The following is a 27,774-nucleotide window of genomic DNA, read 5'->3' as shown; positions in this document are numbered from 1 at the left end:
AGCACACACACGCAAGGGAAAGAAAAGTGCTCTACGTGAGAAACCCTACAAATATTGAGTCTCTAGGAGAGAGAGAGAGAGAGAGAGAGAGAGAGAGAGAGAGAGAGAGAGAGAGAGAGAGGTGGTATTCTTAAAATCCTACTTCTCTGCTGTTTGCTAAGTACAAAAGTCAGTTTATTATTATTATTATTATTATTATTATTATTATTATTATTATTATTATTATTATTATTATTACTTGCTAAGCTACAACCCTAGTTGGAAAAGTGGAAGAGCAGGATGCTATAAGCTCAGGGGCTCTAACAGGGAAAATAGCCTAGTGAGGATAGGAAACAAGGAAAAATAAAATATTTTAAGAACAGTAACAACATTAAAATAGATATTTCTAATATAAACTATAAAAACTTAAACAAAACAAGAGGAAGAGAAGTAATATAGAATAGTGTGCTCAAGTTTACCCTCAAGCAAGGGATTATGGCCATAAGATATTAATAATTAAATAATAATGATAAAAGATAATAATTAATGCTTTATTTAAAACCCTAAAACATAATTAAAACAAAATAAGAAATACAATTCTTGATGGAAACATCCCTGGCTGGCATTCTGATGGATGGGAGTTCTAGTCCCGCTCAAGGTCGATAGTTTCTAGTAGTGTCTGCAACCTCACTATCCTTGTGAGTTAGGAATTCAGGATAGGTTTTGGGGAGCCTATAGTCCATTTCTTTTAGCGATGCATATTTGCACCGACTCGCAGCGGTGCCCTTCTAGCTTGGAAAAGTTTCCTGATCGCTGATTGGTTGGAATTATCTCGTCCAACCAATCAAGCGATCCGGAAACTTTTCCGAGCTAAAAGGGCACCGCTGTGAGCCGGTGCAAATATGCATCGCTAAAAGAAATGGACTATAGGGCCCTAGAGATCTACCTGCTGAGTCATCAGCAGCCATTGGCTGGCCCTCCCTGGTTCTAGCTTGGGTGGCGAGGGGACTGGGGCTTTGACATTCATTAATAAACTTTAAACCAGCAAATTAAACTATAGAAGTTTTAGGGTTGCAATTTTGGCTGTATTACAGGTTGGGTATGTTCTATAAAAAAAAGATTAAAACTAAATAAACAGTGGGACACAACTCTTAAGCATCATGCACAGTGCTTAAAAAATTCTATCACACATCTAGGCTTATAGGCCTACTTACTAGACCAGGTATCCTGTATGCAAGCTTTTTTTATCAACTGTCAACCTTAATCATGGGACAGATCAGTGAGAGTTTTTGTTACCATAAAATGTAGGAAGTTAAAGAAAAATAGGTTATTGAAATCATACAAGTAAAGCTACATTCTGAAATCCACACACAAACTTATGCAGAGACAAAATATACAGAAGAGCATTTGTTTAGCCGTAGATAATTGAGAATATTTAGAAGCAGTAGCATAGAATTAGAGAAATTAGAATTGCCAACCCAAGAAGTTAATCGATAAATTAGACAGGCTTTAGAAGTTAGAAATAAAAGTATGGAAGATTTGCATTTACAGGGTTTAAACTTGAGCGTGTGGCCATTACCTTAAATGCTGTTCTTTTTTACCTTAGATTACCTTAAAAAATTCAATTTCCTTAAATTTGAAGCTAGTAAAACAGAAATGACCTTACAATTACCTTAAAAATTACCTTACAATCATGAAAATTACCTCAAACTAAGGCAATTACCTTTAAAGTTTGAACACATATATGTAGTAGTATGCCCACAATCATAGTGCAGAGGAGAGAGCAATGATACTATGGCCTGCCTTGGGGCAAGAGGCCGTGGGTGACCTGCTGTGCAGTTCGTTCTAATTCCTACCTACCTAGCAATGATAACCCTGGTACCTACACTGCATGTTCAGTTACTATAATCAGAGACAATGACAAAGATAAGGGAATTTCTGTTTCCCTAAATGACCTTATGGTCCGCTGGAGGAAGAGCTAAGATATTTTTCCTGAAGATCCACAAAGACATGATTGTTTAGAAGTATTCTGGTAAACATTTTACCCAAGAAGATTATTCATTGCATTTTAAATTGAATTTTGCTTCGAATAATATTTGTAATTAGTATTTATAGTGTTTTATTTTTCCTCTTATCCTATCTATCATGCAGAGTAGCTTGTTACATTTACTTCTTAAGAATATCCATTTTCTTCAAACCATACATGAAGAATTCATATGAATATTAACATACATATATCCTACTGACTGACATTTCAATAAGAAATCATACATGGTGATAACAATCATAATGGCCAAATCATAATTATATTACATTTAGGTAAATTGGCAATTGCTGTCTGACAGTACATGGCAACTACTTATGATTAGTATACCAATCATTGTGCGAATGACACACACACACACGCACACACACACACACCAAGTCTACCCGATCTAATGCAACCTACTGGGGAGAGTAAATCCAACATCTAGTAGTGTATCACTAAATACTTTTTGACTTTAAGCAGTCGATCTGTTAGGCGTGTAGATGCCAACATATTATACTATAAGACCTTTATTATTATTATTATTATTATTATTATTATTATTATTATTATTATTATTATTATTATTATTATTATTATTATTAGCTAGGCTACAAACCGAGTTGGATAAGCAGGATGCTATAAGCCAAAGGTTCCAACAAGGAAAAAAATAGCCCAGTAAGGAAAGGAAAGGAAATAAGGAAATAGATAACTATATGATAATTAATGAATATTAATGGATATAAAATATCTGAAGATCAGTCTCGTTTATGAATTCATTTACATTTTATACATGCAAGTTATAGACCTACTTTTTTTTTCTTTAAGATTATCGTTAGTTCTATTAATAATTTTAAAGCACATCAGGTCCATACATACAGTAGTATCCTGCCTCAACATACCCCAGTGATTTCCTCCTATATTTTAGTTTTACCTTTTCTGTCTTACTTAATAGAATCAATATATATTCTAATGTACCATTCCCGTATATATTTATAGAAACTATAGGCTATACATGATTTATAGGAATATTCACAGAGACCTCAAAGTATTTTTTTCACTTTTAACTTTTAAAATTGCTTTCTCATATACATAGTTTCATCTTTTCCAACTAAGGTCGTAGCTTAGATCGTAACAACAACAACAACAACAACAACAACAACAACAACAACAACAATAATAATAATAATAATAATAATAATAATAATAATAATAATAATAATAATAATAATTTATTCATTACTTATACATATACATACATACTTATTAAGAATAAAAATGCGTATGATTATAAAACACAATTGCATTTTTTTCCAGGTCTTTTTAAACGAAACAAATAACCCGTCAAGCCTTGCAAATTATCTTATCTCGAGCTAAATTAGTTGATCAGTTATATATATTATATGATAAGCTGGATGATAGAAAAAGATGATATGGCTCTTTGCCACGATCAACCTCGGGTGATGTCAATGACCTAAGGTTGATTGCCCAAGAGCTAAATCTTGAAAAAAAAATGAGAGTGGAATTTTTATATGGAATCAGCGTGAATCTCTATACCTTAAATGAACCGTAAATTATTGATCAATTATTTTCTTATATATATTATATAAAATTAGGTAAAGCATTATACGTTAATGAATTTAATTATCACATGGGAGAACCAATACTATTTTCTTGACTCTACGCCTACGTGCAACCTCAAAAATTAAATACCCACATGTAGGAAATAAGATAGGAGACGAATATATAGGTTTCCTATAAAAAAATACAATAATAAAGAATTCTACTAAATTAATAAATAAAAATACTCATAGTATAGAAATCCTCTGCAATTGTTATCACACCAATTCTATTGTTGACAATATTTCCATTTTCATCCTTTGATGCAAAACATCTGTTGGCACCCAGATCCAAGTCGTCTTTTGATCAATTTGATGTTTCTTCCTTTCTTTAGTGTTTCCTTAATTTTAGTCCGAATGTGTTTACGAATATCTTGGGTTTTCAGTTTGTTTATTGTATTGGATAGTTTTACTAATTATATTTCATCTCTCTTTAATTTTACTTTCATTTCTAATCTATTCGTTATCAGATTCTTGGTGTTTCCTGATAGTTTTCCTTCACCTTCTTTGGGAAATTTTCTACCTATCTCTTGTCCTGATTCCAATACAAATTTTGTTAAACTATTGTTCATGTTATAAAAATCTAAAAATACAAAACAAGACGAAGCTTTAACCTTTAACCCTCATACAGAGAGGAGAACCCTTACTATTTCCTTAAATGTTATCATCCTGAAGGGTTGCATTGTCACCTTGTGTATTCAAAACATGTCGTCGTGGAAGCAAGTGACAGACCGTCTATTATCATGATTCAGATTACCGACACGCAAAGTAAGCATTATTTAAATAAGATATAATACGCTATTAACGTTTCTTTGCAGGTTAATAATAAACAGTGGTTAAAAAGGTAGTTAAATATGTGAAAACGTTGTTTGTAAGCAAGTATTTAACTGGGCCTCGCATACGCTAAGCTTATGTTGACATCCTAGCCTGGAGCTCTTATTAACATTCATCATGTTATAAATGTTATCTTTCGATCTTATTAACCACATTAAGCATATATTTAATTGTAATGACTTACTCATTTCACCAATAACGGCAAAGTTACCTTATCCATAAGTGACACTTGTTGACACACCCTATGCTGTCGAAACTGGTACATTATGGCCCTATGCTTACGGTACACCTCTCATGTGAAATGTATGCGTATATATTACCGGTTGAGTAACATTTACTGGGATGATTCATCCTTAACTTCTGTTAGGTATTGCTAATATATTCTGTTTAATCAATCATGGGTTACGGAATGGCTAACCTATGTCTATAGTCAATTTTTTTTTGCGAGGCTGAATTGCACCGATTCGCAGGGTTGCATTTTTAGCTCGGAGAAGTTTCCTGATCGCTGATTGGCTGGACAAGATAATTCTAACCAATCAGATAGCAGCTTGCTTTTGAGCTAAAAGGGCACCACTGCGAGTTGGTGCAAATCTGCCTCGCTAGAAAAAAATCGACTGCAGGTGTAATGGACAGAAACTATTGTCCCATTCAACTCTGATGTATCCTATCTGTATCGAAACCATAACCTAACCAACGACGGTACGCCTTAACCTAACTACCCCCTCCCCCCTTCCTGGATTTTATTTTACATTAACACAATGTTCCTTAAACAATTTTAATCATTATATTTCAATTAATCATTACTAATACATTTGCTTAAACCCATCAATATGAATTGCTGGGCTCTATTAATCCTGATTATAAAAGAAATTGCATAGCTTACCGCGCTAAATTTTCCTAAGCTTATTTTGAACTCTGCCACAGGTAGCTCCTTGCCACAGCTTGCTTCTTCTTAGTAAAATTAGCATAGTAACTGGTTTACTTACCATCATCGGCCCCCCTAGTTTATTGAGATGTTTTTTGGTTACACGAGTGTAACTTCGCTTATTTCATAGTTTATTTCCCCTTCCAATTTTTAGTTCGGGGTGAATGTAGTTTGTTGGGACAGGGTAAGTTAAGAATACGGCAGTCTAAGGATAAGGCTCCTAGGTTAGGTTAGGGGATGTTCTTGTGTTTGTAAAATGTGGTTTTTCACTCTGTCCTAGCAAACTACAGTACAAAAGCTCCCTTAGTTCTTTTTGTCTGTTTTTGAATCTGGAGTAACATAGCTCAAATTGGTCATTTTCCACCAGTTTAAACATCAGAAATGTTCAAAACCCCTATAATTATATTATTCCGGTTTTTAAAGCCAAAGAACTTGTCTTGACCCAAAGAACAATGTGTGATACTTCAATTTATCATAATATATATGAACCATGTGTTTTTCTAACTCTTATCTTGTGTTTTATGCATTTGACTATTATTGTTGGTGCAAACCACTTACATAAAACAATTATGGGAGTTCCCAAGGGAAAACTGGTTTTTGGTGAGGAAATCAAACCACTATTTGGTAAGTATATGATACTTTGATATCTAGCCAAATACGTAAACCATATATTTTTCTGGTAAATATGATACTTTAATTTCTAGCCAAATACATGAACCATATATTTTTTGTACTATCTTCTGTTTTATGCATTTCTGACCAAGATTATTGAGGCAAAGTACCCGTTTTTGTGTTTTTGGACCCCCTTATATAAGGACAATTATGGGGGACCCCTGTGGGAAACCGTGGTTTTTTTGCGTGAGGAAATGCTAAAAACGAGTGATTTGCAGCAATAATAATGATCATATATGCAAAATAAACACAAGATAACCAGTTGGAAAAATATATGGCTCATGTAAGTTGCTGAAAATGAAAGTATCATAATTAGAATTATCCCAAGATTCACTTCACGTCCATCTAATAGATTTTCCTGAGCCGTTGCTCACTGCCCTTGCAAAATTTACATTACATTGCTCCTCAGTTCTTGCAAGTGGTGCATGCTTGAGCTGCACTCGCAAGCCCCGTAGGTCATTATTTCTGGGATATCTTTTACTTTCATATGTGCAGCAATAGATATACGAACTGAGAGCGTTTTCATCATAATAAAATCCTGGCATAGATGAAATTACACTAAATTTCAAAATAGATTATGCTTCCTTCTTGGAGATGTCTTTACATGAAGGTGGTGAATTTGAAATTGAAGGGGAATGTGTAAAAAGATGGCTGTTGTGGAACAACATCTGGGAACCTGTTCATAAATATTTGGAAGGTCGTAATTGGTTAAAAAAACCAGTTAAGGATTACGTTACTCAAAAAATAGAACAGTTGGCAAAGCTAATGCAAGCAACGCAACTCGTCATCAGTCTTCTAAATGTAAACAATGAACTAGGGGTGAGAAATAGACTTCACATTTTAATCAACCAATATGTAATTTATTTTTCCAAACTAACCAGCACTCGTCCATTTCTCATTGCGAATTCCAGTTTCGCTAGTAATTAGAGTATCATATGTTAACCATTTTTTCTACTCATCTTATGCTTTATCCATATCTGACTATGAACATTGTGGCTGTACATGGATGTACTCCGTTCACTATCCATCTAGGGCATTATTTCAGTGCTATATTTTACTTTCAGATGAGCAACAATATCTATATCCTGAACAGTGCATTGAATGTACTGTAATGTAATCAATTACACAAATAAATGAAATTGCACAAAATTGTGAAGTAGATTGTACTCCCTTCTGGGAGACACCATCTATTAGATTTTCCATAGAGAAGTGCAGAGGTTTCTCATACTGTGCTATTTCTCTTCGTGGGAATGTTCCGATTATGTTCTCCACAGGCAAGACAAGCCTCCTCTCTCATAGTCTTCATGATCAATTCCCACAAGATCGGCTGACATTGGGAACCATATAATAGGTAGCCGTGGTTAAGAACCAAACAGTCTCAGCCATGATTGGGAACCATAAGATCTCAGCTGCAATCAGGAATCATGCGATCAGCAGCAGCAAGTGGGAATCATGCGATCAGCAGCAGCAAGTGGGAATCATGCGATCAGGAACCACGTGGTAGGAATTAAGCTAGCTCTTCAGATAATTGTTATCAAGTCACCAGGTAGTTAGTACACCCGTTTCTGTTATCTGCTCCTTCCCAGCGCTCATACCGCCCCAAGGAGGAGGAGGAAGACGTCACTAAATCACAGGACAACTGATTTCACAGTGTCTGCATGGTTTTGTGGGAGAAGTAGTGTTGTATTAAAACCTAACGAGACTCAGTACTAGCACTGTTACTCAAGACGTGGGCGGCTACTTATTCTCTCTCTTGCTTCAGGACGTTCCTAAGACACTTCTGCGACAGTCACTCAAGATCGGCCTGAGTGTTAATACTGCTCATCAACCTAGATCTTCCCACATTCAGAGACCGATCACTAATTTGAATTTTACTAGACGGCAAGATTTTCCTACTGTGTCATAAGTTAAGGGCTGGAACAGGTAACTTCTCAAATCCAATGCCGGCTCTCTTAAAAGCACAAAGATGCCACATCCTGGATTAAGGCTCTTCTCCATTTGATGCTGGGTTTCCAAGGGGAAGAAGGATTCTTCAATGATTTATTGAGATGGTTTTACCAAAGAATTTGAGGAAGACTAATTGATAGGGATCACATGCGAGTGACTGTACTAGATCTACTCTAGAAATTTAGGATTTTAAAGTTATGCTTTTATAAAAATCACTATATTGTTTGAAAAAAAAATTCATGTGGTTGGTTACTGTTGTCATTTTTTTTTTTTTTTTTTTGCAAACTACTCCCCCTGAATTGAATGATTGATATTTCAATAATTTCTCTTATTTGCTTTTCAGAAATTGGGGTGGGGTTTGCAGCCTTTGGAGTGACGTTTATCTTCCTTGGAGTAATTCTTTTTTTCGATAAAGGTCTCTTGGCAATAGGAAACGTAAGTGTCATCTTGTAACAAATTAAACCAATGAAATTACTGTATAAAAGAATAAAGTAAAGGGTTGAATTTTTAAGACATTGATTTTAATAGAGAAATTGTGCATTACAATGTTTTTATGGTTTATACAACATACAGGTCCTCATCTTACAAACATTGAGATACCAACAAATCCAACTGAAAATAACAAAAATAAGATAAAGAAATACTGTAATAAAACAATATTGTATCATTAAATACAGAAAGGAAAATGACATTTGTAATAACCTGATATCTATTTTCTATGAAACTCGACTATTTATTAACTTTCGTAGCTGGAAAGCATAGGCATGGGTTTCCGTTTAGGCCTACCCTTGGCCAAAATTTAAGAAAAAATTGACTTACAATGAGTTTCATGGAACCAATTAAGTTTGTAAGTTGAGGACCTTTTGTGCAGTAGTTTATTGCATATTACTGCATCGACCTTTTTGTTTTCTTGCTTTTCTATCATATAGAACTTTTTCGGGATCGTCTTGATATTATCCCTTAGCGCGGTACACCGGAGGCATTATATCAGGGTAGTTGCTACTTAGCATGCATTAGGACCTTTGCTACTTGACATACAGTACATTAGGGTCATTGTTACCTAGCATACATAAGGGCCGTTGCTACTTAGCATATATTACGGTCGTTGCTACTTAGCATACATTAGAACCTTTGCTACTTGATATACATTAGGGTCTACTTAGCATACATAAGGGTTGTTGCTACTTAGCATATATTACAGTCGTTACTACTTAGCATACATTAGGGCCGTTGCTACTTGCATACATTATGTTCATTGCTACTTAGCATACATTAGGGTCATTGCTACCTAGCATACATTAGGGTCATTTCTACTTAGCATACATTAGGGCCATAGCTACTTAACATACTTTAGGGTCGTTTCTACTTGGCATACATTAGGGTCGTTGCTTCTTAGCATCGGTCCCTAACTGCACCTGCATTTTAGCCACCATTCACGCTTCCTTTATTCCATCTTACTGTTTAACCTCTTAACTTTTACTTCCTACTTCTGTTATTTTTTCCCCCGGTTTAACTCAGGCACTGAATAGCCTCCCAAGCCCTGATGCTGGACCTTCTGGTCCTAGTTCTTAAACCATTTAAATCCATCTTGATTTTAGTTTAATGTTTTTACTATATCCTCTATGTATTTTGTTATTGGTATTTAATATTTTGCATCTATTACAGCTGAATCTTTTAATTTTTCAGATTTTGTTTTTGGCTGGTCTAGCCTTTGTTGTTGGTTTGGAGCGCACATTCCGTTTCTTCTTTCAGCGGCACAAATGGAAAGGGACAGGAGCCTTCTTTGGAGGGATCTTGACTGTCCTTTTCGGGTGGCCTTTGATTGGCATGTGTGTCGAGATTTACGGTTTCGTTGTATTGTTCAGGTATGTATGGGGGAATATTTCAATGTCAAATATACTGTAGTCGTCTACTGATAAAGAAAATATAAGTGTTCATGATTGGGTATGCATATGTTAGGCAGTTCAGTGGAAGCGAAAGATACTAATAGAATTTGCTTTTCTCTTTCAGCGGGTTCTTCCCCGTAGCTGTAAATTTTTTGCGTCGAATGCCAGTCATTGGGCAGCTACTTAGTTTACCATTCATCAGTGGAGTAAGTACTGGTTTCATATTACTTATTTTGTAATTAGTAGTAATATATTGTGACTTTAACTCTTAGTTAGTGTATATTTCGGCGTATAAGACGACACTTGAATCATTAAAAAACACCCCAGAACATGAGGTCGTCATAGAACCAGTGCAAAAATAGTGGCCTTAAAATTCTACCTAAATTATGACCCTATATCAAGTTTTGAGCTAGTGGAGTGCAAATACAAAATTATTAACCTAAAAAGTCTCTTGTAATCTTTTGTGATGGCAAGGGCCTTTGCTTGGGCTCTTCAATCTTTTGAAATACTTACACAATTTTTATTTTGCTGTAAGATATATTTATCAATGTGGTGTTGAACCAATATAAGCATTGCAAGGTAAAAAAAATGAGATTGTTCTTACACTGATAGAAACTGTCTTTTAATATGAGTTTGAGAAACTGTCTTTTAATATGAGTTTGACTTTACCTAGGCTGGTATGTGCAGTTAAACTTTTAACAGGGTACACATAGTTTCACCTGCAAGATTCCCATGCATATGGTCTCAGATTGTATTGCCTTCTTGTGGCATCGATCTATGACGTGAACAAGCTTCACAGAGAGAATGCTACTTCACCGCTTGAGCAGTCACTACCCGTTCTATCTTCTCTCACTCAACTGATTGGTAAGGTCTCCTCATACTGATCTCTCTCTGCTCACATGTGTGAGGGACGGTACATACATGGAATGTACCTACTGTACTGGGTTGATTCCATCCTGGTATGATCTTGAGAGGTCACATGAGGAACGTTTGCTTCCCCCTGAGAATACTTTTCAGTTCACATTTCTTGTATTCACCGCGCTTGTCGGACACTACACTACAATTTTGTCATAGGCTTCATTCCAGCTTTTCCTTTTCCAGTGTACAGTATTATGTTGGTGGAAAAGAAACTTATGATCCTTTTTGTCTCTTATATGGACTACTAGATTTTCCTTTCATGAGCGCCGAGCTTTATTGTGCGCCTTCACTTTGTTTCGTCTTCACAGGAAAGTATCCTTGATCATCATTTCCCTTGTTGTCAGCTGTGTGACTCAATCAGGAACCACAGCGATCGTAACTTTCACTTGTTCTTTATGTGATCTTTACTGTAAAGTCTCTATGGATATGGTATACTTGTATAGTGTTGCCAGTTTCTTCCTAGTGCCACTAGACCAAAAGTCTTTCAACAGATCCCAGTCTAGGACATGGGAAATTCTCACTCCCGAGAGTATCCAAGATGCCAAGGTCTACCTTCTCTTCCCCACTATAGAGATTGGAACAGGTGACTTTTCAGGTCAGGTCACAACACTCATACAAGCATTGAGAAACCACATCTCCCTCGTACAGTCATTGTCAAGGATCCTTGCCAAACAAAGACGTGCTCTTAATCGCCCTATTCTGTTTCTGGACTGACTTGAAAGTATCCTAAAGAGGAAGGATTCTTTAAGGAAGCATTGAGAAGATGATGGCATCGGAGAAGTCCAGAAAGGCCTATCGATACTGGTCTCCAGCGGCACAGATTAGGACCATAATTGCAAGGCGCAAAGCTTTCTTTCTTTTCGGTGATTTTTATCGATTAACCCATTCGCCTCCCAGTTAATCCAGAACATCTTCTGGTATACTGGCCTCCAGATCCAGAAAATCTTGTATATTGCTGTTTCAGAATAGCTTCCAGTATACAGTACTGCCCTCCAGTTCGAGAACATCTTCCAGTAGACTGCTCTTCAGTTCCAGGAATGCCTTTCAATATACCTATTTCTTCTGGTTGACTTAGCTTTTCTGTCCGTTTACCTAGTTAACCGATTCTCAACAGTGTTGACATCCACCTGTCATGTGTGCGGGGTTTACACCCCATCCAGTTGGCAATTTATTTTACCTCATTAAAATTTTAAACGACCTTTCCAGCTTCGTTTAAGTCATACAGGGCTCAGGTCCGTACAGTTATGAATAATACAAATTACTTTAAAGAGACTTGCTTCCTTGCGTGGAAGAAAATTTGCAAAGCAAATCTTTTGTCTCGCTGTTTACACTGTCTGAATTTGCTGAGTTGGCTTTGTCTTCGTTGTCAGTGTCCCACAATATCTCATCCACTGTCATTCACAACAATTGAAAGATTTTGTTATTCTTTCTTACTTTTAATCTATTAATTTGATTACAGTTCATGGTAATTTTGTACCACTAATATGAGATAAAACCATATAACCCATACTGATATTAGGAGGGGTTTCTTACCTGAAATTTATATTACCCTTCAAGATATTTAAGTGTTTTTTCTTATGGAAGGAATATCTTAGCTATAGTTCCAGGTTAAAGATGATCATTAACTCTGGTCACAAAAGCACTGTCCAGCTCACGACTTGCGAACTGTTTTATAGTGAGCAGTGACGTCGTGTGGCAACGTACTTATGTTGACGTTTGGTGGCCTAACTAACAGAGGAATAAATAAACTGGAAATAACATTAAAACTCCGAATACATTTTCTATATACCAATATGAACTGACCTTAGAGGGGGGAATGACTGACGTGCATTTTTTATATTGCGAGTTTTAAACGAAACAAAAAACTTTATCCAATCTAAGGGAGCTGTCAATTTTTACTTCTATAATACTTAAGGACGATTTTCTTTCCCATTCTGCAGCATGATTTACGTAATCCATCTTTTAGTAGTTTTGAATTGTAAATTGATCAGACCTTGTCCCTACTTTAGAACCGTACTGTATACTCTTTAGAAGCAGTAGCACTTATGAACCATAGATAATTTGTTATCGTATTGTCTGTGGTGAGAGTACAGTACTGTAATATTGAATTTAACGTCTATTCAGCCGTTATAGCTATATAGCCAGTCGGTTGCTATATCTAGTACCGTCGATATGGTTTTGGGAGGGTGTTTATTGTAAAACTGCAGCTCTTAGAGTATCATGATTGGATGAACAGAAAATTTTTAGGATTCTTTCAGAATTTTCGTGAGATTTATTCTCTAAACTTGGTGCTTGTTTGTCGAAAATTGTACGGTCACATGAAACGTTTAATTTTTAGTCTTAACCTGCATTCTCTATATTCTGGAATTCCATAGCTTGCATTTTTGATAAAGTGTATTTAGAACAAGCCTCCCTTTTATGGTCACAGTAATCTCTCCAGTATCCAAGATGCCAAGGTCTACCTTCTCTTTCCCACTATAGAGATTGGAACAGGTGACTTTTCAGGTCAGGTCACAACACTCATACAAGCATTGAGAAACCACATCTCCCTCGTACAGTCATTGTCAAGGATCCTTGCCAAACAAAGACGTGCTCTTAATCGCCCTATTCTGTTTCTGGACTGACTTGAAAGTATCCTAAAGAGGAAGGATTCTTTAAGGAAGCATTGAGAAGATGATGGCATCGGAGAAGTCCAGAAAGGCCTATCGATACTGGTCTCCAGCGGCACAGATTAGGACCATAATTGCAAGGCGCAAAGCTTTCTTTCTTTTCGGTGATTTTTATCGATTAACCCATTCGCCTCCCAGTTAATCCAGAACATCTTCTGGTATACTGGCCTCCAGATCCAGAAAATCTTGTATATTGCTGTTTCAGAATAGCTTCCAGTATACAGTACTGCCCTCCAGTTCGAGAACATCTTCCAGTAGACTGCTCTTCAGTTCCAGGAATGCCTTTCAATATACCTATTTCTTCTGGTTGACTTAGCTTTTCTGTCCGTTTACCTAGTTAACCGATTCTCAACAGTGTTGACATCCACCTGTCATGTGTGCGGGGTTTACACCCCATCCAGTTGGCAATTTATTTTACCTCATTAAAATTTTAAACGACCTTTCCAGCTTCGTTTAAGTCATACAGGGCTCAGGTCCGTACAGTTATGAATAATACAAATTACTTTAAAGAGACTTGCTTCCTTGCGTGGAAGAAAATTTGCAAAGCAAATCTTTTGTCTCGCTGTTTACACTGTCTGAATTTGCTGAGTTGGCTTTGTCTTCGTTGTCAGTGTCCCACAATATCTCATCCACTGTGTCATTCACAACAATTGAAAGATTTTGTTAGTTCCTTCTTACTTTTAATCTATAAATTTGATTACAGTTCATGGTAATTTTGTACCACTAATATGAGATAAAACCATATAACCCATACTGAAATTAGGAGGGGTTTCTTACCTGAAATTTATATTACCCTTCAAGATATTTAAGTGTTTTTTCTTATGGAAGGAATATCTTAGCTGTAGTTCCAGGTTAAAGATGATCATTAATTCTGGTCACAAAAGCACTGTCCAGCTCACGACTTGCGAACTGTTTTATAGTGAGCAGTGACGTCGTGTGGCAACGTACTTATGTTGACGTTTGGTGGCCTAACTAACAGAGGAATAGATAAACTGGAAATAACATTAAAACTCCGAATACATTTTCTATATACCAAGATGAACTGACTTCAGAGGGGGGAATGACCGATGTGCATTTTTTAGATTGCGAGTTTTAAACGAAACAAAAAACTTTATCCAATCTAAGGGAGCTGTCAATTTTTACTTCTATGATACTTCGAGACGATTTTCTTTCCCATTCTGAGGCATGATTTACGTAATCCATCGTTTAGTAGTTTTGAACTGTAAATTGATCAGACCTTGTCCCTACTTTGGAACCGTATACTCTTTAGAAGCAGTAGCACTTATGAACCATAGATATTTTGTTATCGTATTGTCTGTGGTGAGAGAGTACTGTAATATTGAATTTAACGTCTATTCAGCCGTTATAGCTATATAGCCAGTCGGTTGCTATATCTAGTACCGTCGATACGGTTTTGGGAGGGTGTTTATTGTAAAACTGCAGCTCTTAGAGTATCATGATTGGATGAACAGAAAATTTTTAGGATTCTTTCAGAATTTTCGTGAGATTCATTCTCTAAACTTGGTGCGTATTTGCCGAAAATTGTATGGTCACATGAAACATGTTTAATTTTTAGTCTTAACCTGCATTCTCTATATTCTGGGATTCCATAGCTTGCATTTTTTATAAAGTGTATTTAGAACAAGCCTCCCTTTTATGGTCATAATAATCCCTCCAGTATCATATTTGGGCCATGCAAATATACAATAAGCCCACAAGAAGCGCCCTTTTCTAAATATTCGGTCAAAATAAAAAAATTATTCTTTTCATTACTAATTTAGCTTTGATGTAAATTTGTTTGTCTTTGCACTATTCTAAATCAAGGGTTATTTTAATAGTTCCTTTTTATCCTCAAAGGAAATGTACAGTATTGAAATTTTTAGGATCTATGAAATGCCATTTTATGACGGTTTAAACTGTACTATCTAAGTTTGATGGAGATTGGAGTCTTAGGTAAGTCTTCTGTGTTTCAAGTGAAAATAAAGATGATCTTTACAGCTTTGTATTTGTTGGTTGTCCTTTTTAGTTTTGTTTACATTGTAACTGTCTCATTATTTGTGGGATGATATTCTCAACAGAGGGAACTTAGATGAAGAGCCTTTATACATGAGTAGTACTGCCGTTTCCGCATTCCTTTTGTAATTAGGGAAATCATACTTATGCAGGAAATAGTTTCATTGCACAAGCCCTAGAAGAGAGTTACCATGGATTTAGCTGTGAATGCTTTCTTTATAAGTTTTGATATCCTTTGCTTTTGAATTCTTTGTCAAATTTAAGACCGTTATCAACGATAAATTGAAATTTGCACGATAATGACCTACCCTAAATATTTATTGGAAATATATTTTATTGAAGTTCAATGTCATGTATGCCCTTTGTTGACCCAGACTTCCATGTCTCAAAATGGTTGCTAGAATTTGTGATCCACAAATTATCAGGCAAGTTTTTCATGTCTGACTGTTGACATGCTGTTTTTTTGTTTTTTCATCATATTTTCCTTTTAGTTTTTGTTGACCTTGTTTTTCATCTTAGATTAGTCTCTAGACATCTTTACCAATTCGATTTGAAATGTGTGAATAGTAGAGTACCCAGCAAACAAATGCATACACAAACAATATTGTTTGGTCAGAAATTTAAAGGCAGTGTTGCATAGAAGATTCACTCTTCAACTATTGTCTTTGGTAAACTACATATTACCCGTAGTAATCATCTTAATGCACAGTCTTATTTATAAGTCTATTAAACACCACCATACAACCTGACTTGGTATTTTTGGCATATGTCACTCGAAACCACATTGATAAAACAATTACCTCGCCTTTCTATATTTGGAAACTAGACTAGAAGACCACATCTTAGATATAGGATATTTTGGAAAGACAGTCAACTTAGAGGAGATAATGGGTAACAATTGAGCAGAACTTATGCTTTACCTAGAGAGGGCCCTACTGGTCTATTATTATTTAAATTGTCATCATCATCTCCTCCTCCTACGCCTATTATTGCCAAGGATCTCGGTTCATAGTCCTCAGCCATGTAGACCTGGGTCTTACAAAAAAAATTATTGTTATTATGATTATTAGAATAGGGGATCTACCAGGATTCTGGTTTGTGAGGTTAGACACCCTCCAGGGCCTTTATCTAAGAATGCCATGACAGCCTTCTTCTGAAGAATAGTTATAGAAACCCACAAGGAAGTCGTTGATTGGAATTTAGGATGAAAAAAGTGATAGCTCATGACATAAGAGGAATAGAAATTTCTTGAATTATATACAAAACATTTCCATGGAGATGATTTTGAAGACAGCATAGTGGAGGAGAGGCTTGGATTTACTATGCATTGACTAGTATTGACCCTTGGTCTTATTACTACTGTCCCAGTTATTATTTAAGTGTAGGATTCAGTAATTAACTTTGGGAAGATTATCAGAAATAAACAATAAAATTGATTATGATGGGGTAGTTTTTATCAAGGTAAATTGCAGAATCTTATAGAAGAAGGGGTGATTAGAACAAGGGTCGACATGCGTTCTACCGGCGAAGGTGGTTGTCTCACTTAGCTGTCAGTATGGCACTAAGTAGCCTAACAGTAGGGAGAGCTTAGATTGTTTTACATTGAATTAAAAGGTGTAAGTTAGAATTTTCCTGGATTGGAATAGCAATGAACTTTCTGAAGTCTCAAAATAATTTGAATCTAAAAATGTTTTGTGTTCAGTTCCTTACGAGATATAACTAGGTTTTGTTGTGAAAATGGCCATACACACTCCCCAAATGTTCAGTCAATGTGTTTTCATTCCTGTGCAATCTGTAACCATCTTTGTAACTACAAGGAATTCATTTAGTCTCTCATTACCTTTGGTATTCATCCTGCACTGGTGATTCCTGCTGTTTCAGATGTGGCTATCTAACTAATGTAACTATTTACAGTATGAGCTACCTCTTGATCTAACATTAGACAATGTTTTGGGAACTAAAATGAAATGTATTTACCATGCTATAAGTATAGTATTGGTTTTGCCAATTGGAGTGATCTTTCTGATTGTGCAATTGAATTCGGTGGAACTTTAGATATTGTGCAATTAAATTCAATGGAACTTTAGAAAGTTCAAATTTGCAGCGAATGTTTTTATATTGAACAAGCTAACAAGAGTCTGTCTTCATAGTTTATATACGGCATATTTATTTTTACATAGTATCTCATGCTTAATTGTTACCTAGCATATATATTTATTTTTTCCTTATATCCTTTCCTGACTGGGTTATTTTCCCTGTTGGACCCCTTGGACTTTGAAGCATCCTGCATATCCAACTAGGGTTGTAGCTTCGATAGTAATAAGGATAATAGTAACTAGTAACGTTAGCCAAGTAGGGACAGTTCCTATTAGCCAAGTAGGGACAGTTCCTATACAGTATCTACTACATTAAATTTTCCATTTAATTGATAGTTGCTCTGCATTATCATTTAGTTTCCCCAGGATTATTCAGTACAATAGTTGGCGCTTGTTGACCAAAAAGCTCGTAGGGTAGTAGTGCCACCAGCACACCTCACGCGATGCTCTATAGTCTGTACAGTGTTCCTTTGGCTCTTAGCTTTATGTATTATATTTTTCTTCTTTACCTTAGTTCCTGTTTCCTTATTTCTGTCCATCATCATTTAAGTTTTACTTCATTGGACGACAACTGAGTTTTAAACTGGATAATGAATGGTCTCACTGAACCCAATGCTGTGCTATTTAAACCAAATTCATTCAACTATCCATGCAATATAGAATATATTGGTATCTCCTTCTACTTTTTTTTTTTGCTGGTTGTTTGTTGTTGACATGAACTGCCTGCAAAGACATGAGGACCGACTGTTGTTATGTATTGCTATCACTGATATGAAAATGATTCCATCTTAATTGCTTTTATCAATAAATGCACATTTGAAAAAGTGGTTTTATTTCTTGTTTGTGAATTTGACAAGGAGTTTCAAAGTACAGTATTGCTTGAAAGCAGAGCAAGACTTCTGTGTTAGTGAACGTTAAATCTGATAGTTAATATCTACAACACAGTATACACTGTATTCTTTTCATAAAACCATAACCCACAAAGGTAGAAACACTGTTTTTACAATTGAATGAAGAAATTTTTATCAGTCCATTTGAAGGTTTGTTTTTAAATATTTAACTTAGCCGGTGAATATATAATACTGTAGCTGCAACTCTGTTGCTCGACAGACAAAAAACAGTAAAAACTCGCCAGCGATCGCTATACAGGTTGCGGGTGTGCCCACCAGCGCCAACTGTCGGCCAGATACCACTCTCGATGTAAACAAAGACTCAATTTCTTCTCCGTCGACAAGACGTACTTTTACTCGCTGTAGAACCTGGAGTTTTTCTCAACATATTTGGTGAAGTACTTCATTTTGGTTTGAGCTTTCGCAGTGCAGGTGTTTTATCTTCATCTTAAATCTTGAACTTGTTTTTGGATAGATTTATTTTTTTTTTATGACAAAGAGAGTATGGACTTTCTTTGACTTTTAAATGGCCGACCCTTCCCCTAGACGGAAGTGTGTTTAGGCTTTTAGCAATTATCTTATCACGTTATAAATTAATTATAGATTTTCCTCTATATATTTTATATCTCACCGCCTTTATTAGGCCTCTTCGATTAACTTTCCATTATAATAAACATAAAAATGAATTTTAATGATTTGTTTATATGCGACCTTTCCTGAGAGTAGGCGGTCCTATCTTGGAAACCGAAGTTAAACAACGTTGAGCCCTTTTCAATCGTAATAGCTTTTAAAGAGCTAATGATTTAAAACTTTTTAAATGAATATTTTTAATAAATATTTTATGAAAGATTTTCTTTGAATAGTCTTCGTACTTTTTTCAAAGATGAACTAACGTTTAGTTTATTTATGCTACGCAGTTTGCGCTCTATCGTTACGATAGAGAGAGAGAGTATCACGGTTTCACTTTGCAGAAAGAGTAAATCGATTCTGACGTTTTGTTCATTCTTCTTTCAAAGTAAATGTTTTAAATTCTATTTTAAAGGAACTTTTTAATTGAAAAACCTTTCAGTTTTTTCCTTTGGTCAAATAACATGTTTTTTTGACGAAACGTAATTGGGCTCTTCTCTTAGGTGCGAAATCAAGAGAGAGAGATAGAGACGGAGGGAGAGAGAGGAGAGAAAACGTTCCGTTCAAGCGGGTTACGTTGTTCTCGAGTTACTCTCGTCCCTAGTCTCTGTACGGGGAGAAAAGATAAAACGTTTTTAGTTTTATTCTCGTCCCCAGGCAATGTACGGTGAGAGATTGAAAACGTAGTTTTGAATGAACTAGTGTTTAGTCTCTTCCCCAGCCACTGAATTTTTTATCTTAAATTATGTTTACTGTGTTTTGCTGGTATTAATGTGCTTGCATTATACGACTGATTTCGCATTTACTACCTTTTGATGAGGGTAGAATTGCGTGCTTCAGGTAGAAATCAGTAAAAGTTTCGATTTCAGTGAAATAAGTGCAAACAGAAAATCGTAGTGATAAAGTGATATTGCGCAAAGTGTTACAGTGTTGCGTAACCGAGGGTTCGTCTGTTCGTGCCTGTCGTTCACCTAGTCCGGGACCTCTTGCAAGCTCCCAAGCCCAGGGGAGAAGTAATGTCGTACGACTTATGGGTTCGAGAGGCCTTGATCAGCGAACAGATGTTCCCTCTATAGTATCGGGTGTATCTTACCAAGATCTCCCCTACCATAAGGCGAGAGAGACAATTTTCTCCTCGTCATCCGAAGGCTTTTCGCATAAGTAACCTGAAACAAGGTTTCGAGGCCCTTAAGCGAAAGTCAGTCCTTTCAGGACAGGTCCAGCGTCCTGGTTGTAGCCATTAGGACAGCTCTGACCCTATGCAGTCATCGGAAAACTGCTCGCCACCTAACAAAAGCGTAACTCAGACTCCGAGAGTCTTTTTGTTGGCAAGGTTTTGCGGTCACAGACGTTACCCTCGTCTCTTACCGCAACCATTTCCGTTGATCCTAAATGGGTTGTACGGCAAGACATGCAGAATAAGCTTGCCTCCCTTATGGAAGACTATTCTGCCGATTAGTACGTTGAGCCTAGCCGTTTATCTCATCGAGATCCTGGCTTTCAGCCAACCTAACGTTCCTTTGTGCGTCCTGGTGACGTTGGCGTAGCTAAGTCACGTCAGTCAGGTTGTTTAGAACCACACTCGATGCGGTCTCGTGTGGATTTTCAGCCACATTTGGACGTTAGGCCACTTGCTGATGCTCCTGTTGACGTTCAGGACGTTCGCTAACAATCGGAGTTGACTTGTTTTGACGCTGTGCGTCAACCTCCGCATTCTAGAGTTGTTTTGACTGCTCAATCTAGGCGGTCAAAGCAGTCTTGAGTGGACGCTGTGCGTCCTCACGCACCTGTTGTTGTTGACAGTTCACAGACTGTCAAGCAGTTACATGACGTTGCGTCCTGGTCTCTCTCACCTGTTGTTGTTGTCAGTTCACAGACTGTCAAGCAGGTACATGACGTTGCGTCCTGGTCCGCTACTAATGCACCAGTGCATGTGGACTCTGCTTGTAAAGCATTGCCACCACGGTAGGTCTCTCCCTTGCTTGAGACTTAGCTATTATCGGACAAGGTTCCTTTAGATGAGGAAGTTGCTGTTCCCCCTCCTACTGATATTCCCTTGAGGACTCTGTCAGACGGAGAGGAGCCTAAGCTGCTTAGCCCTCAATGGACTTTAATTAAATCATGCTGATTTTTAAGGATCTTTGTCCGGATCTTTTTGTAACTGCTGCTCCTCGTTCGCCTAAACGTCAGAGCTTACACTAGGCCTAGCTACTTCGAAACCGTTGTTTTATAAGCTAGTGCTCTCTCGCTCTCCTGGAGAGCTTTACGTTTGCTAGGTGACTGGTTTATCACCAGGAGGAGTTTGGGGGATACAGCCTTTGCTTTCCCTTCTTTTAAACTGGCTTATAGAGCGAGAGTCTGATATGACACGAGAGAAGTTCTCGGCTTGGGAGTTCCTGCCTCTGCCCAGATAGACTTCTAAAATCTCGTAGACTCTCCCTGGCGCCTGGCCAGGAGACGCTCCAAGATTTTACAGGTCAACTTCACAGCTGTTTTCGAGCCTTTGAAGTTTTGCTGTACAAGGCTTTCAGGGATGGCTCCAATGATCTGACAGCCACGTTCTCTGCAGAGACAAGTCCCTCAGAGATGGCTCCATGATTTGGCAGCCATGTTCACTGCAGGAGTACGTAAGAGGCAAGTGCGCTCAATGTGTTCATTGCCAAGACAAACTTCGCGATGAAGTCTACCAGGCTGTCTTGACAGCATTTATGGAAGGCGACTGGATGGTCTCTCTCGACCTTCAGGAGGCATACTTCCACATTCCTATACACCCGGATTCCCAACCGTTTCTGAGGTTCGTTTACAGGAATGTGGGGTACCAGTTTCGAGCTATCGGAGATCAGAGCCTCCCTGTACTTGGACGACTGGCTTCTTAGAGCCTCTTCCAGTCATCGCTGTCTGAAGGATCTAAATTGGACTCTAGATCTCGCCAAGGAATTGGGACTCCTAGTCAATTTGGAAAAGTCACAGCTGGTCCCATCCCAAACTATTCTGTATTTAGGGATGGAGATTCACAGTCAAATTTTTCGGGCTTTTCCGTCGGCCCCCAGAATAGATCAAGCCCTGCTCTCCATCCAGAAGATGCTGAAGAAAGAACGCTGCTCAGTCAGGCTGTGGATGAGTCTGGTAGGTACGCTGTCATCCCTGGAGCAATTTGTATCATTAGGAAGACTACACCTCCGTCCTCTTCAATTCCATCTGGCTTTTCACTGGAAAAAGGACAAGACGCTAGAGGCGGTCTCGATCCCGATTTCCGAAAAGATAAAGTCTTGTCTGACTTGGTGGAAGGACAATATCAGCCTAAGAGAGGGTCTTCCCCTGGCAGTTCAGATACCCAACCACGTTCTCTTCTCGGAAGCATCGGACTTGGGCTGGGGCGCGACGCTGGACGGTCGGGAATGCTCAGGTCTGTGGAACTCGAGTCAGAGGAGCATGCATATCAACTGCAAGGAGCTTTTGGCGGTTCATCTGACCTTGAGAAGCTTCGAGTATCTCCTTCGAGGCAAAGTGGTGGAAGTAAACTCGGACAACACCACGGCCTTGGCGTACATCTCCAAACAGGGAGGTACCCACTCACTGACGTTGTACGAGATCGCAAGGGACCTGCTCATCTGGTCAAAAGATCGAGGCATCTCCCTAGTAACGAGGTTCATCCAGGGCGACTTGAACGTCCTAGCAGATTGTCTCAGTCGGAAAGGTCAAGTAATTCCAACCGAATGGACCCTCCACAAGGATGTGTGCAAGAGACTTTGGGCGACTTGGGGTCAACCCACCATAGATCTCTTTGCAACCTCGCTGACCAAGAGGCTTCCAATCTATTGCTCTCCAGTCCCGGACCCAGCAGCAATACATATAGATGCCTTCCTCCTAGATTGGTCACATCTGGATCTTTACGCATTCCCACCATTCAAGATTGTCAACAAGGTACTGCAGAAGTTCGCCTCTCACGAAGGGACAAGGTTGACGTTAGTTGCTCCCCTCTGGCCCGCGAGAGAATGGTTCACCGAGGTACTTCGATGGTTAGTAGACGTTCCCAGAAGTTTTCCTCTAAGAGTAGACCTTCTACGTCAGGCACACGTAAAGAAGGTACACCAAAGCCTCCACGCTCTTCGTCTGACTGCCTTCAGACTATCGAAAGACTCTCGAGAGCTAGAGGCTTTTCGAAGGAGGCAGCCAGTGCGATTGCTAGAGCAAGGAGAGCGTCTACCATTAGAGTCTACCAATCGAAGTGGGAAGTCTTCCGAGACTGGTGCAAGTCAGTTTCTGTATCCTCGACCAGTACCTCTGTAGCCCAAATAGCTGATTTTCTCTTATACCTGAGAAAAGGACGATCCCTTTCAGCTCCCACTATCAAGGGCTATAGAAGCATGTTGGCATCGGTCTTCCGGCATAGAGGCTTAGATCTTTCCAACAATAAAGATCTGCAAGACCTCCTTAAGTCTTTCGAGACCACTAAGGAGCGTCGTTTGGCTACTCCTGGGTGGAATTTAGACGTGGTCCTAAGATTCCTCATGTCAGACAGGTTTGAGCCTTTACAGTCAGCCTCCCTGAAAGATCTCACTCTTAAGACTCTTTTTCCTGGTATGCTTAGCCTCGGCTAAAAGAGTCAGTGAGATTCATGCCTTCAGCAAGAACATCGGATTTTCGTCAGAAAAAGCTACTTGTTCTCTGCAACTTGGTTTTCTAGCCAAAAATGAGCTACCTTCTCGTCCTTGGCCTAAATCTTTCGATATTCCCAGCTTATCGGAGATCGTAGGCAATAAACTAGAAAGAGTCTTATGCCCTGTTAGAGCTCTTAAGTTCTACTTAGCTCGTACTAAACCTTTACGAGGCCAATCTGAAGCGTTATGGTGTTCAGTTAAGAAACCATCCTTGCCTATGTCAAAGAATGCTTTGTCATGTTTTATCAGATTGTTAATACGAGAAGCTCATTCACACTTGAGTGAGGAAGACCGATCTTTGCTTAAGGTTAAGACGCACGAGGTTAGAGCTGTAGCAACTTCCGTGGCCTTTAAGCAAAATAGATCTCTGCAAAGTATCATGAACGCAACCTATTGGAGAAGCAAGTCAGTGTCCGCGTCATTTTACTTAAAAGATGTCCAGTCTCTTTACGAGAACTGCTACACACTGGGACCATTCGTAGCAGCGAGTGCAGTAGTGGGTGAGGGCTCAACCACTACAATTCCCTAATTCCAGATCCTTTTAATCTGTCTCTTGAAATGTTTTAATGTTTTATGGGTTGTCCGGAAGGCTAAGAAGCCTTTCGCATCCTGGTTGATTTGGCGGGTGGTCAAAGTCATTTCTTGAGAGCGCCCAGATTAGGGGTTTGATGAGGTCCTGTTGTATGGGTTGCAGCCCTTGATACTTCAGCTCCTGGGGGTCTGTCAGCATCCTAAGAGGATCGCTGGGCTCCGTAAGGAAGACGTACTTACAAGGCAGAGTAATCGTCTAAGTCAACTTCCTTACCAGGTACCTATTTATTTTGGTTTTGTTATATTGATAACTGCCAAAATGAAATAAAAAACTCTTAGCTTATACGATGTAAACATATTTAACTCTGGTCTCTACCCACCTCCTTGGGTGTGAATCAGCTATTATATATTCACCGGCTAAGTTAAATATTTAAAAATGATATTTTAATTATAAAATAAATTTTTGAATATACTTACCCGGTGAATATATAAATTAAACGACCCTCCCTTCCTCCCCAATAGAGACGCAGTGGGATGAGAAAAAATTGAGTCTTTGTTTACATCGAGAGTGGTATCTGGCCGACAGTTGGCGCTGGTGGGCACACCCGCAACCTGTATAGCGATCGCTGGCGAGTTTTTACTGTTTTTTGTCTGTCGAGCAACAGAGTTGCAGCTATTATATATTCACCGGGTAAGTATATTCAAAAATTTATTTTATAATTAAAATATCATTTTTAAATGAATTGATGGTCATACTAAGTTATGACTTTTAAGTGAAAATTAGATCCTATTGGTATAAAGAGAAAGTAATCTTGGATTAGTTTATTGCCTTAGATAATTGAGTTTTTGTTTTATTTCAGTATAAGTACTAATGTAATAGTGAATCTTTAAACATTTATTGGTAGAGTAAAACTTTGCTGTTATTAAGTTCTAGCCACAACAATGTAGTATCAGGAGTTCTCTGTCTATTCAACCTCCATAGTGTGTATAACCTGGTAGTAGTACATCTTATAAATCTGATAAGGATTATATGTCAGTACATTTATTGTAATGTTAGTATTTTTATTCTCATTAATATTATTACTCTTGATGCTACTATTGATAAATAAATATATCAGAAACACTATTGCAAATTTCAAGTTGACAAACTTTTACTATTTTTATGTATGATTAGTGTAAGATCATTAGGTTCTATGTCTTACCATCGGTGGAGCTCAATTGAAATATATAATAAGTTTTGAAAATATCAAAGTAAAGTTCAAGATATAACTGGTTTATTTTCCCTGTTGGAGGCCTTGCGCTTATACCATCCTACTCTACCAACAAGGGCTGTAGCTTAGCTAGTAATAATAATGATGATAACGAGGCTGAAAGGAACAGTGAATAGTAAAAGGCAGGGAATGATGCAGCTGAGACCAAAGGGGGACTGAAAATAACTATATAGTACCATTTAAAATGTATTGTGCTGGCTGCATTGTAAGTGTTACCCTCTTTGAGGACATGCATTCGAGGTGGATCATATTTTGAGTTTTATCATTTATCAATATTGTAGGAATATTTGCCATAGAAAGTTTGTGATATTTCTCATTGAATTGATGTATGCTTAGGGATTGTTTATATGTAAATGGTGAGAAAATATTATCCATTGATATGTAAAGGATACGAAGATGAAATGAATCTGCTGTTTGTAAGATAAGCTTTTAAGTGAAAATTTTATGTATTTTGTACTATTCCAAATTCATTTTAGTTTTACAAGGAAAATGTCTGATGACTATAAAACATAGTACTGTACTTCTTGGATGAAAAAAAATCTTAGGGTTGAGTTATTATAATTTCTTAGCCAACAAGATCAGGTCATTTTCTCATCTTAAATTCTCCTAATATAGATTTTCATTGTATTGATATTTTCTACAGTAAAAAGTATTTATTGAGTCTTGAATGATAGCAAAAAAACATGCTAGTTGATGAAAATATTGAAATATATTTATAACTATTTTAATTCCTGAATTAGGTAATATACTACAAATTCTTTGTAACTAATATCATGAACTGTAGGCTTTATATCTTTCATATTTCCTCATGATGTATTACCAAGTACTTTACTCTCTAAAACTGGTCTTGTGTTGAAGTGGCATCACTCTTTGATATTTCAGCTGTTGCCTCCGGACTCCAGTGCTTGAGTATACCAAGGTAATCATCCTCATATTAGCTCTGGTGGTGGCGGTGGGGCATCACATTATGCTCGATTAGAAATGGTCTCCTTTTTTCCCCCTATTTTTCTTGTAGATAAACAACTGGGATCTTTTGATGTGATGTTTTGTCATGTTTTTTTCCCCGTTTTGTTTTATTACGTCTCATTGTATTTTTCTAAAAAGAAAATTAGTCTCCCATTGGAATGTTTTATCTTAAAATCTCACTTGAGCAATTTATGCATTTTTTATTTATTGTGCTGTAAATTTATTCTTTTCTTCCACTTAGACACAAAGCTAAGCTATTCAAAGTATGCTTTCACCATTATTTTTTTTTCTAAGTTGTTCAGATTTAGCTTGTTCGTTCCGTTTCTCATAGTAGACGTTTTCACTGCCTGAAATGTAGATGGAACAAACTACTTCAGAACCCTTTAATTGTCAGTTCTTTTGGAACATAGCTACATTATACAGTGCTTTAGTGCAAGTAGAAAGGAATTGAATCGTTGTTACCCCGACTATAAAACCTTCCATATCAAACTTATAAATTGTCAGATGTTTTTTATACATAGTTGTAAGGTGTTGTGTGTGTGTGTGTGTGTTTCTAAAACTACATGCAGTACATGTATTTTCAGGGAAATGGAGACTTCTTTGCTTATTTTTAAAAATATTTTTGTGTTCTTGAAGAAATTTAGTTTTGTAGAATGGTCAGCAAAGGGCATAAATGGATTAAACAACCTTTTAGTGTTTAAAAATACTCTTTAGGAATTATTGAATGTAGGAGTATATATGTTTATGTTGTGTCTTCATTTTGGTGAAGAAACAAAACTTGTAAAACACTTCCACCTTCTTTTAATTTGCTTTTAAAGCCATCTGCTCTTTCCTTTTAAGTTGAGAGTGTCTGTATTCGCTTTAATTACGTACTTGATATTTTAATAACGGCATTACCTGTAACAAAAAAGCTTTATACAGTTCATAATGCTGATAAAATCATAAATTAAAAATTCATTAAAACCTCAATAGTTTCCCAGTTTGGTAGAATTTGTGTCACATGCCCAGTAGACTTATCTATTTGTTTTGATGTTGTAAAGTAGTTCACAGTGGTTATTTTTATAGGAGTAGACTAAGTCAACAGGCCTAGTTATAGAGGCAGTCAGCAGGTCTCGATATAAGAAGGAACTAGTAAAGAGTTAGGGGATCTTTTTTAAAAACTCAGTTGTCATCAGTCAGTCATCATGGAGACTAGAACTTGCGGGATCCATGTCAGGCTTGGGGCAGATGAAGAGAGTACTGTT

The 27,774-nt window shown here is 37.4% G+C and overlaps 1 protein-coding gene across 2 annotated transcripts in view; it reads left to right on the top strand.

Moving 5' to 3' along the window:
• The first annotated feature begins 4,282 nt into the window (after positions 1-4,282).
• The window catches only part of LOC137618256 (vesicle transport protein GOT1B-like), a 34,957-nt gene continuing 11,465 nt past the window's right edge, over positions 4,283-27,774 (top strand). Inside the window, exons 1-5 of one of the 2 annotated variants that reach the window (XM_068348418.1) lie at positions 4,283-4,392; positions 8,346-8,437; positions 9,689-9,867; positions 10,013-10,094; positions 26,447-26,483. In XM_068348418.1, coding sequence (XP_068204519.1) covers positions 4,368-4,392; positions 8,346-8,437; positions 9,689-9,867; positions 10,013-10,094; positions 26,447-26,473 — 405 coding nt within the window. In that variant the 5' untranslated portion in view covers positions 4,283-4,367 and the 3' untranslated portion in view covers positions 26,474-26,483. The remainder of the gene's footprint in view (positions 4,393-8,345; positions 8,438-9,688; positions 9,868-10,012; positions 10,095-26,446; positions 26,484-27,774) is intronic. The other variant, XM_068348417.1, reaches the window with a different exon arrangement.

This window comes from Palaemon carinicauda, chromosome 24 (assembly GCF_036898095.1).
Source record: "Palaemon carinicauda isolate YSFRI2023 chromosome 24, ASM3689809v2, whole genome shotgun sequence".
Classification (NCBI taxonomy): Eukaryota; Metazoa; Arthropoda; class Malacostraca; order Decapoda; family Palaemonidae; genus Palaemon; species Palaemon carinicauda.
This window is presented reverse-complemented; position numbering and strand designations above follow the sequence as displayed.